General features: G+C 39.3%; 1 protein-coding gene across 1 annotated transcript in view; it reads right to left on the bottom strand.

The window, feature by feature from the left end:
* RAB3C (RAB3C, member RAS oncogene family) overlaps window positions 1-17,721 on the bottom strand; it is a 322,097-nt gene that overhangs the window by 143,350 nt on the left and 161,026 nt on the right. Inside the window, exon 3 of the mRNA XM_004380492.1 lies at window positions 16,066-16,184. Coding sequence (XP_004380549.1) covers window positions 16,066-16,184 — 119 coding nt within the window. The remainder of the gene's footprint in view (window positions 1-16,065; window positions 16,185-17,721) is intronic.

Below are 17,721 nucleotides of genomic sequence, written 5' to 3'. Positions count from 1 at the left end.
AATCTAAATATACAAAAGGTTAAGAAACTCAATCAGATATATTTACTTACTTTCCCAAAATGTTATTAATACATGAGAGTCCAATTCTAAAAATCTGTGACTAAAAATTGCCTTGGGAAAAGCTCTCATCTTTCAATGTGACCTCACATTACAACCTCGATAGATTTTTTTAAAATTCTGATGCTAGGGTTGCAGAGATTCTGACTGAATTGGCATAGAATGGGGCTTAAACAAATATACCTTTAAAAGATTTCCAGATGATTCTAATGTGCAGTCTAGGTTAAGAATTACTGCCTTGTATAGACCTAAGGGTGAGATAAAGTCATTTACTGCCTGCAATATGCCAGCCAGGTGCATTACATTTCTCTTCGCTTCCCCACAGTGCGCTTGGAAATTAGGAATTTTTTCCGCCTTTCTGCAAATAGTCAAGTAAGGCTGAGAAGGGTGAAGTACTGTAAAATTTCCAAGGTTACACAGTATTTTCATCTGTTCACTTGTCTAACTTTGGGTTAATTGGCATCAACGGAGGGTTCACAAAGCCTTGGCTGGAATGTCTCTGAGGCTTCCCAGCCCTCCTCACCAGCCTCAAAACTCTCAGCCTGCCTCTTTCTCTTTCTCGATATGGAGTTTTAACCAACAACCCTGCTCCCACACTGACTCCCTTCTTTCTGCCTTTCTCATCCCCACCCTAGGCTTCTGTGTCAATCAGTTTTAAATTAAGGGAATTAAAATAAAAGCAACTTTTCCTCCCAGTTTAAAGAAAGTTTTCTGTAGGTAAGAATCTGTTCTATCCAGCTACACAAATTAAGTCATATTTGATACTTTTCAATACATATTACAAGGTCATTGAATGTAAAATTCTGTGCTCTAGCAATTCAGAAAGGAATAATTTCCAGAATATTGAATATGAAGATAAAGATATACATAAATTACCATATTAATATACAAATTTAAAATTCACAGTTTATCAAAAACGGAAAGATAAGGAAATAATTTCAATTGTAGCAAACATCTATGTCTTCACATTGCTTAAATGTTTGCTATGTAATTAGGAAGTGCTGGGTTTGGGGGTGACAGCTAGTTTTTACTAGACTTAACTCTTTGAATGCCAGGCAGCAAATATATCAGAAATTTTATGTTTAAGATCAAGTCTCTATGGGATTCAGAGTGGGTATGAGACTGGGGGAAAGGGTTTCACCAGAGATAGGGAGATGGGGTTAGGGATGGAGTTGTTGTTGTGTGCCATTGAGTTGATTCTGACTCAGTGTCCCGGTAGGACAGAGTAGAACTGCCCCATAGGGTTTCCTAGGCTGTAATCTTTATGGGAGCACATCTCTAGGTCTTTTCTCCCGCAGAGCCACTGATGGTGGGTTTGAACTGCTGACATATTGGTTAGCAGCCAAGCACTGAACCGCTGTGCCACCAGACTCCACGGGGATAGAGTGGGGTCAAAATATCTGTTGTTCTACTAGTTGCTAATAAAAAGGAATGTTTTGACATTTTGACACGGACATTTTGATGAGGGCTATGTCAAAATGACCCTGTCATATTGGCCTATGTTTCACTTCAGTGACAAAGACGCAGATTTCAATGGCAAAACTTAGGCAGCCAACAAGGGCAAGAATGGGAAGGAATGTCAAGGGACAGCGAAATACAACCAGAACCCCGAGTGCAGCCGGGGAGGTCAGCTGGTGTTGGTGCTGCTGGTGTAGCACCCCTTTAGCCGGCCTTCCAGGGTTCCCTAGTCAGGTGTTTACAAAGGAGTCTCTACAGGGTGTTGGAGGGCAATGTTAGAAGCTCTATCTATATTTAACTCATACTTTTTTAATATCTAGTTTTCTCTGTGTGTTTTGTAATGTACATTATAGTTTATATATGTTATAGATTATATGGGTTAAATATTTTGGTACTGTGGTATATGTTTATTAAGGCGCCCTGGTGGCACAATGGTTAAGACACTCAGCTGCTAACAAAAGGTTGGCGGTTCGAACCCACCAGTGGCTCCTCTGGAGAAAAGACCTGACAATCTGCTCCCGTAAAGATTACAGCCTAGATAACCCTATGGAGTAGTTTTACTCTGTCACATGAGTTCACCATGAGTCGAAAACCAAGTTGATGGCATATGCAATGTGCTTATTTTTTATAAATAAATAAATGGACACATTTTAGAATGGCTACTCCAAAGTTGTAAATGCTAAGGGTATCTGGTTAAAAAAAAAAAAAAAAAACAGTCCACCTAGAAAATACTCAGGATTTGTGACATCTCTTTCCTCTCCTGCCGTCCACTGTGCTATGGGGAGAAAAACCATAACAAACAAATTCATTTGACATTTATAAATTAAGAATTAGGTTATAAGATATGATAGACTTCAAATAAGAGCTATTCTAAGGGTTATTCTGTTTTTAAAGAGATTTTAAGGAATGAGAGACTGAGGACATGAACACTGTGACATATGGTCGGGTTGTTTGTAAATTCTTTTATTTACACCATAATTCTTACCCTTGCTTTGGAAACTGATGGTCCAGAAACAGAGAGGTATGAGACAATACTTAATTTAGGCTCTGTCTAAAATTAATGGAATCAGACATCATATACCATCACTTGTCTCCTCTGGTGGCCAAATATAATCCTCCAATGACTAAATGTCTTGCAATATTTCTAATCTCTTTTGAAGAGTATTCTTTAATGGCTCTCTTTGTTTCTTGTTTTTGAGGAGTGGGTGTGTGGAGGGGTGGTTTACAAAGGTAATTAGTATAATTATCTTAAATTACTGAACTGCAAAGATAAATGACTAAACCCACCCCAAGGGGAAATGAACAGACAAGCTCCAGAATCCCTCAACTAGAGTGAGCAACATGGATTTGGAAATGAGCTGAGATTAGAATGGGCTTGTATCAACTCACACTTAGAAGAGTTGACACTTTACTCATTTTATAATACACTGACTGAGTGCATCTTTACCTGAAAGAACTTGCTGGTGGGCAATTAGAAAATAAGGATCAATAGTATGTATCATAAAATACTAAGCATATTCCTTGAGGTTAGAAAGCAGACTTCATAGAAATCATACTCATGATGGACATGAAAATACCAGTAATATTCAAGTAAGTCACTAGTGTAACTGTTTATTTTTAAAACCTAGGACTGTATTTTTCCAAATAGAGTCATCAACAATCCCGCAGACTTGCTTTTTAAGCAACCACCATTAACAATGCCCTTCAGATACCAAGCTTAATATCTAGGACAGGAAATGGGCACTTCTCCCAAACGCCTTCCCTGAGGAGTTGTAGGTATAATTGTTGTCCTTTAAGACAAATCTCCCTCACCTCCTCAAAAAGCAGGCAAATAATTTCAAAGAAAAGAAGGTATATTGTGATAGATGAAAACCAAGGAAATCCTGTTAAAAAATACTGGTATTTGCAATAAACATTGTGACACAAATCTACACATTAGAAGCTTCCAGGAGTATATTTTCAAAGGGTAAATGAAACAGAACAAATAGCAATCATATTTATATAATACCTTTCAGTCAAGTGGCCAAGTCTTTTACTTAATCTCTATATTCCTTGTATAGCCTGACTGGGGTAAAACTGCATCTATTGGAATTTAGCATCTAGCTTTGACATTAGTGTCAATATTTATGGAATATTACCACTTCCAAAGGATAGTCGAGGTTACTTAAGCACCCATACCACAAAGGTTGTGTGTCTCTCTCTACTCCCTTACCTCCTCTACATAATCAGCACATTACCTGCTAATAATGTGCTTCAGTCTTCAAGCCATTTGCTATTTCCTGAGTCACCAAAAAAAAAAAAAAGATTTTCTGTGACCAGAATATAAACCCAGGTTTGCCCTTTGTGATCTGGATAGATACTGGGTGAAATAAAATGCTTAATTAAGACATCATTAATTTTAAGGCTATACATTTTTTAACACGTCTGCATTCTTCATGGAACTAATTTCTGTCTGGTGGCCAGGCTATGGAATTCATTGGAATAGGGCAGAACCACGTACAAAAAGTAAAGGAGAGTTGGGGGGTTGGGGGGAGGGAACAAGAGAACCCAGAGGCAGAAAGTTGGGTTGATTGGAAATAGAATCAAGAGAAACACTGAACTGAGATAAGGAGGGAAAGGTACATATTTTCCATTAGGTTAGATGACATCTCTGGCTCTTTTTTGGTGCCGTGAATTATGTGCTGCACTTCTATTTGTACCAATCCATTTTCCAAATATACATCCCCCCTCCCCCCCAAAAAAAAAAAACAAAACATTTTTAATGCTGGAATGTGCTACAGTAACTAACCAGGTAACTTCAAGTCATAGTGTTTAATATGTAAAATAAGACACATTTCTCTTTTACTATATCAATCCTACCCACATATCCTTTCAGTCTTCCTAGGAAGGTGTGGCTTTGCTATACAAGCACAGATTTGGTGACTTCTTACAATAGTTGAGAGGTAGGATTGAAAATATTGACTTTGTTTCATCATAATGCTCTGATACTATTCCAGCCTTCACTCTTCAATTATTTGGTGAGGACCCACAAGGTAGCTGGACACAATGGAGACACAAAACCAGCGAGCTCCAGTCCTACATTCTTCTCTTTCTGTAATTCAGACATTCATTCATTCAACAGATATTAAACTCCTAGTATGTGCTAGGGAAAGGAGCCCTGGTGGCGCACTGGTTAAAGCAATGGACTGCTAACCAAGAGGTCAGCGGCTGGAAACCACCAGTGGCACTACAGTAGAAAGATGTGACAGTCCGTTTCTGTAGAGATTTACAGCCTTGGAAATCCTACGGGGTCGCTATGAGTTGGAATCAACTCAATGACGGTGAGGTTTTTTTTTTTTCTTTTTTTATCTTATGTGCTAGGGAGAGCCCTGGTGTTGCAGTGGTTAAAGTGCTGGGCTGCTAACCAGCAGCTCCACAGGAGAAAGATGTGGCAGTCTGCTTCCATAAAGATTTACAGCCTTAGAAACCCTATGGGGCAGTTCTACTCTGTCCTATAGGGTTACTATGAGTGAGAATTGACTCGACAGCAGTGGGTTTGGTTTTGATTTGGTATGTGCTAGGGACAGTCTAGGCACAGAGGGTACGTTGTTGTTGTGGTGGTGTGCTGTCTAGTAGATTCCGACTCATAGTGACCCTACAGAGCAGAGTAGAACTACCCCACGGGATTTCCTAGGCTGTAATCTTTACAAGAACAGATCACCAGGTTTTTTCTCCCCCAGAGAGGCTGGGAAGTTTGAACTACCAACCTTTCAGTCAGCAGCGGAGCACTTAAGCATTGTGCCACCAGGAGGGGCAGAAATCCCTGTCCTATGAAGTTTGCATCCTTGTTAGGGAGATGGCTAATAAACGCAATAAATAAGCAAATTATATACTATATCAGATGGTGATAAATGCGATGGAAAAACATAAAGCAGAGTAAAGGGACAGAGATTACTGACGACAGCTGCAAGACAGAATAGGGTGGGGGGAAAGGACGGTCTTTCTGAGAAGGTGACATTACAGTGAAGACCTGAAGGAGGTGAGGGCGGGAGCCATAAGGATATCTAGGGAAGAGATTTCCAGGCAGTCGGAATAGCAGGTACAAAGGCCCTGAGATGGAGGCATGTCTGGCATATTCTAGCAATAGTAAGGAGGCTGGTGTGGCTAGACTTGGGTGGGGAGGGGAGAGTAGCAGAAGGTGAGGTCAGAGACGTTGAGGTAGTGGGTACATTTCAGAGGGTCTTATAGGTTACCCAAGGACTTTGACTTTATCCCAGGAGAGGTGGAAGCTGGAAAGTTTGGAGCAGAGGAGTGACATGATGTGATTTACAGTTTGAGAGGCTCACTCCAGCTGCTGTGCTGGGAAGAATCTGGGGCTGGGGCAGTGGTAGATATACCGAGGCCAATTAGGAGGCTGTTGCATTTACCCAGACAAGAGATGATACGGCATGACCAGAGTGGTAGCAGTGGGGTTCTGAATGTATTTTGTAATTAGGTCCAAGATATAATGGTACTTTTTGAAGAAGTGGATGTGGGATCTGAGAAAAAGAATGACTCCAAAGTTTTTTTGGTCTGATAAGGTGAAAAGATGGAGGTGTCATTTATTAAGATGGGAAACACCATGGAGGAAAGTTTTTGGGGGCTTTTATTTTGAAAGGGTGGTGGTTTAGGAGCCATTTATCTTCTATATATAAACTTGAGGTTATGTTGGGCTATCTTTACAAGTAAATTGTTTTACGGCTGGCTCAGGCCAGCTTTCAAAATGTTGTCATTCACCTGCTCTGACCAGGATCACAACAGAGGGTTCTGGACAGAGCTGGAGAAGGATGTAGAACAAAATTCTAACACACAAAAAAAGACCAGATTTACTGGCCTAAAAGAGACTGGAGAAACCCTGAGAATATGGCCCCCAGACACCATTTTAGCTCAGTGGTGAAGTCACTTCGAGGTTCACCATTCAGGGGGGAGTGGACAGCCCCATAAAACAAAACAGGACTCATGAGACACAGCAGTCCAGGGACAAGGACTAGAAGGCAGAAGGGGACAGGAAAGCTGGTGATAGGGAACCCAAATTGAGTAAGGACAGTGTTGACACGTAGTGGGGTTGTTAACCACTGTCATAGGGCAACAAGTGTACTAACTGTTTAATGAGAAACTATTTTGTTCTGTAAACCTTCATCTAAAGTGAGAATAGCAGCACAACTGGAAGAACACAATCAATGTCACTGAACTATGCATGTAGAAATTTTTGAAATGGTATATGTTTGGCTGTGTATATTTTCACCAAAAAAAAAAAAAAAAAGAGGTCGAGAAGGGAGAGTATTGACATGTCGTGAGGTTGTTAACCAATGTCATAAAATAATATGTGTACTGACTGTTTAATGAGAAACTATTTGTTCTGTAAACCTTCACCTAAAGTACAATTAAAAAAAAAGAGAGAGAGAGAGAGAAAAAATGTAGTCATTCACATCCACAGAGAGACGGACACCTTGATGGTCAGTGTGAGGTGGTGATGGAACTTGGGAGTCAGACACCTGCACTCTAAACCCATGGCTGCCACTTTCGAGCTGCAACAGTACCTACTTTACAGTTAGTAAGAACATTGGAAGCCATTAGGAAGCCCGAGCAAAGGTTTAGCAATTAATTGTTCATCATGTCTTAGTTGTTACTATCAAACTAAAATTCTTTCATATTTAACATGAGGTCACCTTAATTTGAGACCAATATATATTCTTGGAAGAAGGGGGAGAATAAAAAGGGAGAGAAAACTGCAGAGGAAGAGCATATATGAAGGTGAAATTTCCTTCCAGTCCCAGCACATCTGCAAAGGGACCCTGAAAGTCATAGAAATGAATTATTGAAAACTGGTGGGAAGATGGTGTTAGACTTTTATCCTCAGCCTGGTGGTTTTTAGAAAAACATCGATCTGCTCAACAGATTTCCTGCATTAAAAAAAGACCTTATATTTATAGTTCCTCATTGTGTCATAAAAAGAAGAACGTAAATAAATAAAACGGGAAGGGATAAGCCAATACATTCTCCTACAGGAAATACAGCACCTGTGGCCAAGCCACACTTAGAACTGAAAGATACTTAAAGCAGAGGCTGGAGAAGATTGTAAGTAAAGTTCAAATGCATTAAAAAATGTGTAGATAGTTCGAGTCACAGTGCTAGATGTCTGGAAAAATCCAGACAACTGGTCCTAATTCATTATACCTGAGGCCGCATTCCAGCTGAGATCCAGTAAACTCTCTGGCTACAACTTATTTGAGAAATTTCAAAAGGAGAGAAGTTTTCAGTAGTGATCCTGTGTTTCTACAACTATTTAACCTATTCTGAACCATTTTCTTTGGCAAATAATTCATTTAATTTTTCATTAGAGGATTCAAAATTCTGCTGGAGGATTCAAATTACAGAATAGGCAGTTTTCAAAAAAGAGATACAGCTTATATTTTCTCAAAATTATGGTGCTGCTAGATTGCTGTTATTCCCTCTGCAACTCCATGCAAGCTTTCTCCTTAACAAACTGCAGGTTTAAGCAAATTAGTCTAGTTACCAACCATGATTACACACATCACCACATGGACAAATCTGAAGAACATTGTAAGTCTCTTTGCTGCTTCCAATGTGATTGTTTGCAACCATCCTTACTTCCTGGGTGTTTTTACAAACACTCCAATGAATTAGGATAACCTCAATAGATCTGCATTTTTGATGCAGATTGGACTCACTCATTCAATAAATATTTATTGAGCAGCCACTAAATGCCGGGCACTAGACAAGGCACTGGGGCTATAAAGGTGAAGAAGACAAGCATTGTCCTTGCCCTCAGGGAAATTAGACTCCAGCCGGAAAACAGATAACTAAATAAGCAATTACAATATGTCATAAGAGATGCAGAAGGGGGTTCAGAGAGCCACCTCAGAAAAATCTCCTCAGAGGAAATGAGATCTGAAGGGTGGGAGAAACTAGTTTGATGGGGTGGAAAGTGGAGGAATATGGCTTCTTACAGAAGGCTTGGCATGTGCAAAGGTCCATAGGAAGAGAGGCTTGTGGGTATGAGAAGTTCAAGGGACTGAAAGAAGTTTAGAAACTGCAAAGAAGTTAACCAGTATAATAGTACAAGGTCAGCATCTGGTTTCCAAAGCATTGGATGCAATGTAAGCACTTGAGGCCCTCTTCAGAGTGCCTGACCTCATTCTGCCTTCTATCCAGTGCCTGTCAAATGCATAAGACAGAAAAATGATGTTTAGGGAAGACAGTCTAGGGAGGATGCAATACATTCATTCCCTTGGGTGGTCACCATTCATTTCTTGGGTCACCTGTGACCTGGAGAAGTGTATATGCTTGCATTATACTAGCCTAGCTTCTCACAGGGACCTCCATTAAAGATGCTCTTACGTTTTGCCTTCTATGTTTTGAAAGCACTATAAAAAGCAGTCTCATGAGGCCTTTTTAGTACTAGTTGTAAAAGTCATTGTTCACACAAACCCAATGTGCCCCACATAAAAGGCATTTCCATTAGAATTTAATTCAATGAAAACTTTCTCTGTCCTGGGAAATTGGTAGTTTTTGTTTTACTGTTTTTTTTTCCCCCTTCCTATAATGAGGGCTTTATAACATAATATACTGTGTTTGCTTTTTTCGTTCCCCCCTTGGTTTTCATCTTGGTTTCCAGGAAGCTCAGAACCAAATTTAATTTTAAATACAGTAGGAGCCCTAGTGGTGAAATGGTTAAGTGCTCAAACCCTTCCAGCAGCTCCCCGGGAGAAAAGACTTGGTGACCGGCTCCTGTAAAGATTACAGCCTAGGAAACTGTATGGGATTCTTCTACTCTGTCCTGGAGGGTCACGATGAGTCAGAATCAACTTGATGGCAAACAACAACCATGACAAGTCGTTTTACCCTTTGGGTTTCCATAAGCTTTTAAATTCCTTATCAGCCACATTCCATGTGCTCCCTCAGAGCCTGTCAGACTTACTTCTCTGTAGGACTCTTGTCCGCTTGTTCCGTTCCAGCTGCCAACCCTGTGCCCCCTCAGAGCCTGTCAGACTCACTTCACTGTAGGGCTCTTGTCTGCTTATTCCATTCCAGCTTCCAACCACCTGTTGTGTTCAACTGCCACGTCTGTTAGTAACTTGGAATGGGCACAACCCAAAAGCACCTCACCTCAGGCCAGTGCCACACAGCTCTTACCTCCCACACTGAAAGCTTCCCTGTTGCTGCTAAGTCATGAGCCACCCATGTATGTGTAACCTGGAAGTATGGAGGAGTTAAAGCTCCAGAAGTGAACCTTTGACCAATAAAAGACAAGAGCTTGTGGATAAATTATTTTCCCTTCCTTTGACCAGAGGGTCTGTCCTGAGACGTAAGGCATATGAAGATGTTCCTATGAGATCAGTGATCACTTACACTTGATATCAAGTGGTGTAGTTTGTAGCACACCCCTTTCTTTGTGTTTGTTCTCCCTTCCTCACGGCTGCATTCCCTTTTCTTCTCACTCTTGCTTCCCTGGGACTCTACTTCCCAATAGAGTATTAGCACATAATCTGTTTTCTAGGGAATGAGGGCTAAAACAAATATTGTCTCCTGGTTCTTCAGAGTCTCTTTCTAGTCTTATTTTATTAACTATAATGTATGTAGTTCTTGGAGGTCCTTGGGTGGCTCAAACAGTTTGTGCGCTACCTAAAGGTTGGTGTTTCAAATCCACCCAATGGCACCATGCAAGAGAGTCCTGGTGATCTGCTTCTGTAAATATTGTTGGTGGTGGTGGTGTATGCCGTCAAGTTGATTCTGACTCATAACGACCTTATTATATGACAGGGCAGAACTGCTCCATAGGGTTTCCTAGGCTGTAATCTTCATGGGAGCAAATCCCCAGGTCTTTTCTTCCATGGAGCAGTTGGTAGATTTGAACTGCTGACCTTTTGGTTAGAAAGCAGGTGCTTAACCATTGTGCCACGAGGGCTTCTTCTGTAAAGAGTAAAGAGTACAGCCAAGAAAACCCTATGGAGCAGTTTTAGTCTGTAACATGGGGGGATGTCATGAGTCAGAATTGATTTGATGGCAATAGGTTGTTTTTTCAAATGTATTTCTTGTTTTCAGTTTCTCACATTCACTTTGAAAATTTGTAGACTATAAATAAATGTGTAAATAAGCTCACAGTGAGCTAATTTTGTATTAATTTCACAGAACTGGGACATTTAGCCAAATTAAAGAAGATATGTTCATTTAAATTAATTCCTCAAATAAAATTGTTAGAAGATTCAAAGCACAGTCTACTCTGTTTTTAAAAGAGGGGTAGCCTGTGTTTCCTCAGAGCAATCCATTTGCTTGTGGCTATTACCTTTGAAGGAGTGCCTGTGTGGTGCAAACAGTTAATGTGCTCGACTGCTGATGGAAAGGTTGGAGGTTTGGTCCACCCAAGGGTGCCTTGGAAGAAAGGCCTGGCAACCCACTTCCAAAAAACAGCTATTGAAAACCCTGTGGAGCACAGTTCTACTCTGACACACATGAGCTGGAATTGACCTGACTGGTATACTCTCAAAATCTCCATGCTTTCTTTCTCCTGGACAGTCTAGAACTTGAAAGTAGTTAAATTTTAAGAAATGTAATACTTACCCTAAATCTCTCTGTAGTTAGATAGTTTAAAGAATTTTCCTGAGATTACAGTCAGCAAGAATGCTTTTATCTTTTTGTGTAATTAAAGTGCATTTTTTAGGAAGAATATTTGAAATTTTAGTTGCAGATTAGTTTCAATTAATTTTTCTTTTTATTACATATATTTTTCCATATTATTTTCCCTAACTTTCAGATAAGCACTTGGAGACCAGTAACTTAAAGAATGTGTTCCTTCTTGCTTGTTTCTCTCAGAATACCTTGTACCCAGTAGTAGAACATCATCACTGAATATCAGCAAGCTCCCCACTCCCACTCCCACACAATAATGCTGTATATGTGAAGCCACTTGCACTTGCTGAACTGGATTTTTGCAATAGGTTTTATCTTACTATATAATTCTGTTCTTATCCCTTAAGCATTTCCCAAGGTTTTTGATGGAACATTTTGTACACTTTTATTCAATTAAGAATATTTTGTAAAATACCCATTTTATGCTAGTTATTATGTTAACTAGGGGATACAAACAAGCAAGATATAGTCTCTCCCTGCAAGTAGTTTATAATATAGTAGGGGCTTAAGACAAGTATAACTTAAAGATAAAAAGCTGAATATAGTTGGTACCATAGCAGCAATGCATACACAAGCTTATTAAATCTGGTTGAGAGGAAGAATAGAATCATTGATTCCTGATTATGTCAGCCTGAAGTAATTTCTATATTCTCTGTTGGGAAATCAAGGAAGGATGTGATCCTGTACAGTTCCTTGGATAATTCATTCAAGACATGTACTGAATTGTAGTGTATTTGGTATTGTGGAAAAAGGTCAATGAACTCATAGTCTAACAGAAACAACAACAGAGTCAGCTATGTTCTCTATGGTAGCATGAATGTAGAGATGAGAGTATGAATAACACTGTCTACTGTGAATGAAGACTGGGGTGGGTAGGAAAAGGGGAGAGATGTCTCTAAAAGCTCCCTAGAAGACTTGACATTTCAGCTAGCCTTGAAGGGTAAATAAGAATCTATTCATATAACAGGAAGGTATTCTAGGCAGAGGTATCAAAAGGGACAAACCAAAAAACCAAATCCATTGCTGTTGAGTCAATTCCGACTCACAGTAACCCTCCTTCATAAATAGGGAAAAATTATATCTGGATGAAACATGGAAGGAAATGGTAGGAGATGATGTTAGTGAAAAGATATATATGGAGGCCATAATGTCCACCATGTTAGAGAATTTGGATTTCATCCTAAATCAGTGGTCTGAAATAGAAATGGGCTGCAGATTCCCTTGTATATTTGAGCTTTCAAATGTATGTATGTCCAGATTTATCACTGGAGATTTTGATTTAGTAGGTCCAGAGTGGGGTTTGGGCATCTATATGTTGTCCGCACTCCTCAGGTGATTCAGATGTGCTCTCAAATCATTACTATAGGTAATACATGACTCTCACCTTAAAAATAAAATCTTTAATAATATCTTATTCTATGGTAATATGATGTTATCAAGGGTTTTTATTTTTAAGGTGAAGTCATGTTCAGATTTATTTTTAAAAATAGCTCTGATGGCAATATGAGAATGGGACCTGAAGGTAAGATCACAAGACAGAAGATTCCTAAAATGGATGTGAGCTAATGACAGTCTGGATTAAGGCAGTGGCAATAGGGACAAAGGAGAGGAATAGATCTGAGAGACAATTAGAAAGTCAAAATGGTTGGACTTGATAGTCAATGAGATGTCATGGGTAAAGAGGGAGAAATCAAACAGAGCACTCAGATTTCTGTCAGATAACTGAGTGATAGTGGATTCATTAACTGAGACAGTAAATGCTGGCACAGGTACTAAACATCATGTCTGGCAAATGTACTCTCAAAGAATTAAGTGCTCAATAAATACTTGTTGAATGAATAAAAGAACCTAATAAGCCAATGATCATACAATTGTGGATGAAAAAATTAGTAAGAATTAGTTTATAAGCTGAACTTTGTAGGTTTTTGACAGATCTGTGCAGTTCAGGGGTGTGTGGAAAGTTGTGAAAGAAGATATGCAAAGCAGAGGGAACCATTAAAAAAAAAAAATTGGAAAAGTATAGGCTGCGTTCTTGAAACAGTGAATGGTCCAGTTTGGTTCTAGAATGGCAAGAGATGAGCTTCAAAAGATATAGTGGGGCCATGATGGGGTGTGTCTGAAACTTAAGCTGAGTTTAATTAATTCAGGAGGCAATGGTGAGTTAGGGGAGGCTTTTGACCAGGGATGTTCCATGATCCTTAGGATCATGTTCTTTTGGAAGAGTCTTATGGCATCAGTGGATAGGACAGAACAGGACAGGAAGAAGTCTAAAGGGATAAAAATTGGTTAAAAGATTACTGTGAGGGTAGAGGCAGAAGGATGGCCACGGAAGGAATGGAAATGTAGGAGCAGATTCAAAGAATATTCAGAAAAATTAATATGCAAGATCAGGACCCAGACTGGGATGGCTGGAAGTTAGAGTTGGACTCAGGATAGACCCTGGATGATGTAGAGCAATGAGGTTTCAATGAACAGAAATAATGATGCTAGGGCGGTAAGCAATTTCTGGTGATGATACTTGATTCTGAAGTGCCAGCAGGGTATCGAGGTGGAGAAATATTTTGGGCACCTGGAAAGGCAATATGGCAGTTTAGAAGACAGATTGGGGGCCAAAAATTTAAATTTGGGAGCCGTCTGGGTATAAGTGATAAATGAAGCTATACAAGCAGATAATATTGTCAAGGAAACAAAGAAGCCCAAGAAAAAAAGCCACAGGGGAATAGTTGCTTTTGGCTAGGGGGAGGGGTGTGGTGGTGAGATCTGGAATGGACAAAGAGGAGCTATCAGAGAGAGAAAAAAATAATCCGGAAAATGCAGCCTCTCAGAAGACAGGAAATAGAGCTTCAAAAGAAAGAGCAGATAAAGTTAAATAGTTCCAGAATCTGAGGAGGAGGAAGAAGACTGAGAAAGGGGAGATGGTCCTGTTGACACGTGAGGAAGCATTGGTGGGGTGGAAGCTAGACTGACTGGGGGTTATAGAAGGAAGGTGTGGAGGAAGGCAAGAGGAGCTGAACTTTTCCATATGACTTTTGATACTAGAGTCGGGGGTACTACAGCATGGGTCCTGGCGTTGTGCCATTTGGTTTTAATGAGCTCAGTGTATTCTTCAATGTAATCTCATTAATCAATTAATTGAAATAGCAGGGCAAGGAGAACTATGGGTACAAACAGCATTTGACACCCTGAAGGTCTGGAACCTCATTCATGAACATGTCCTACCTAGGAACACTGGGTCCCAGTATTTCCTGAAAGGAAATAGTGAAGCTTAAAATCACCATTTTACTGGGCAATATATGTGCCATAGCTATGTGTGGCAATCAACTAGCTATCACAGAACAATTAACTGAAAATAATCTTATTTTTGTCACTAATTTGAAAACAACTTTTACCAAAAATTAAATCCTCATATACATTTGTGTCTATCTCTGGACTCTATTTGATTCCATTTTGTACCAAACCTGCTGGTATTGGGATCCTTGAATTTACGAATTGATAAGAACTGACGTTTTGATAATACTGCATCTACTAAAGAAGGGTACTTAAACTTCCGTTCATGCCTTTCAGTGAAAGACAGTTTTTGTTTTTTTTTTACATAGGTCTTAAACCTTCTCAGTTTATCACTACATATCTTCCTTCTGAGTTACTATTGTAAATAGTATTTCTTGCACCGTGTAGTGTGTGTGTATATAAGGAAAATATAGGTGTCTTTCCAGATGGACAATTAAAATGAAAAAGCATCTAAAGCAAATTGAAGTTTCTATAGCATCTGCCCCTCAGTGAGCTGATACACATTTAAAAAAAAAAAAAACTTGGATAATACTATCATGGAAAACAGGGAAAAAAAAAAAAGAATGATCTTTGTTTCACCTCTGTATTCTAATTTTCCCTCACATAAACGAGCTGTGACTGCCTGTTCCGGTATGTGGAGTTAAAATGTGGTACCTGTTCAGTTCTGGTCACTATCTTCCACCCACATCAGTGGAATTTCATTTTCCTCCTAATGTCACACAAAGCTCTAGTTAGACTCTAGGTCTTTCCACAAAAAAACAGCCCTCTTCAGCCCCACTGCTTTCCTTCATTACTGTCAAATCTTCACTGTCTCCTCCCAAATCACTGATGGGGTGGGAGGAAGAAAGCTGCGGTCATAAGAAAGTTGTAGTAATCCCTCTCCTGCAAGTCACACTGATAATGTACAGATTCATCTTCAGATGGTTTCATGTAGCATGAGTCAGAAAGGGTTTTGGTTTTATCTTTTCCTTCACCCTAGTCTTTTGAAGCTTTTCATTTTGAAGAACCTGTTTAGCAACTCTTCTAGACCAGGGGCCAGCAAACTTTCTGTAAAAGGGCAGATAGTAAATATTTTGGACTTTGCAGGCCATATGGTCTGTGTTGCAGTGACTCAGTTCTGCTGGTGTAGGATGACAGCAGCGTAGACAATAAACAAAGGAGCCTGGCTGTGTTCTAATAAAACTTTATAAAAACAGGTGGTGGGCTGAATTTGGCCCGCAAGTGGGATTTGGCCCACGGGCTGTAGTTTGTTGATGTCTACTGTAGAACAGTAGATTTCCAAACCATCCATCGTTTGCATTAAAATAAAAAATCAAAAGCAAGGTAATATTCTCCGTGGAACCAAGGATGACAGGATGCAAAGCATTAGAATTCACAAAATGCAGAAAAAACCACTAAAATGAGTTGTCACCAATCACTACATAATGGTTCTAAGCATAACTTGCGTTTGTTTGTTTTATAAAGGACTAATGAGACTGTAGAGTATAATAAATACACACATTGCTTTGCAATATGGTAATTGCCTTAGGGAAGAACAGAGAGTTAAATGAAAAGTCATCATTATTAGTAATGGAAGTATTTGCTCTTACTTACCAATCCTGTACTGCATTGAAGGATTCTTCATTAGTGATGTCATACATTAAAATAAAGCCCATGGCTCCACGGTAATAGGCTGTGGTGATAGTCCTGTATCTTTCCTGGCCTGCTGTGTCCTAAAAAATAACAACAATAATAATTTCTCAAAAATAAGGCAATACATATTTTGGGAAGTGATTCATGATTCTGAAAAGTCATAGTACAAATTCTAAAATGCATTTGCAAAATATAACTACATGTTTTTTTTTAGTCTTGTTTTTCCTAATGATTTTCATATGGTAGGTCTGCAATATTCTGAAAAATTCTTTTTTGGTAAAGATCTAGCTCAAAGTACTTTATACTTATGTTCACTCCTATTAAGTAGCATCTAACTATAGAAGGAGTCACTGGTGGTGCAGGTTAACATGCTCACTTCTAACTGAAAGGCTGGTGGTTTGTATCCACCCAGAAGTGCCTCAGAAAAAAGGCTTGGTGATATACTTCCGAAAAACCAGCCATTGAAAACCCCATGGAATACAGTTCTACTCTGACATACATGGGGTCTCCTTGAGTCAGAATCAACTCTTGACAAATGGCTTAAGTGGAGCAAAGAGTTAACACACTTGGCTTGGTTGCTACTGAAAGGTTGGAGGTTTCAGTCCACCTAGAAGCGCCTTAGAAGCAAGGCCTGGAGATCTACTTCCAAGAAATCAGCGAATGAAAACGCTATGGAACACAAAGTTGCCCTGAGTCAAAGCCTACCTGAGGGCAGTTGTTCTATTGTTCTAAAGTGAAAGTGAACGTGTTGAATGACACAGAACTGGATCCTTTACTATGAAAATAAAATTAACATCTTGTGGCTGTCACAACTGGGACAGGATCACACTGAATATGATGTTCCTCACCCACAGGTGTCCTCCTGCATGGATGCTTCACTCCACCATAGATCAACAGTGAGAACTCAAGATTGCTTACAGTTCTGTATGGTATATCCTATTTGACTCCTAAAAGTTCAGAGAAAGGTGATGAAAGAAAGCTGGGGAAATCAGTGAATGATTCTGAAAGAATATACGATGTGAGACGGATGTGAGATGGAACTAGAAGACTAGCTAAGGTTGTGACTTTTCACAAAGCCAGCAAAAATTACACTCTACTCTTGGAGCAGGGATAAGGCTGGCCTAATTAGCAGGTGTTTATTAGGTAGTATTAGGAAATGAGTGTTCAAAGGTAGAATGAGAACAAAATAGCAGAAATAAAGCAGAACAGGTGGAAGGATCTTTTAGAACATAATACTAATGGCAGGAAGCAAAAACAAAAGAAATCACAGATCTCAAAATATAAAATTTTGACAACTTCTTGAATATAGAAAAAAATGCTATGAATAAAATTGAAATGACATAAAATCAAATGATCAACTGGGAAATATCTTCCAATTGTACCAGAGAGTTCAAAAGTTAACTATCTTTAATATGTAAAGTGGTATTAGAAATCATTAAAGGAAGGTTAAACATTCTAATTAAAAATTATTTATAAAAAGGCATATAAATGGTAAATTAACTTGTAAAAAGAATTCAATCCCAACAGTAATAATAGAAATGCAAATAGGGTGGAATCATCTCTAGTTTTGCTGTATAGTTGTGTGCCTGTATAATAGAACTTACCTGGCAAGTATTT

Source organism: Trichechus manatus, unplaced genomic scaffold (assembly GCF_000243295.1).
Source record: "Trichechus manatus latirostris isolate Lorelei unplaced genomic scaffold, TriManLat1.0 scaffold00074, whole genome shotgun sequence".
NCBI lineage: Eukaryota > Metazoa > Chordata > Mammalia > Sirenia > Trichechidae > Trichechus > Trichechus manatus.
The sequence above is the reverse complement of the archived record's forward strand: the minus strand, read 5'-3'. Positions and strand labels throughout refer to the sequence as shown.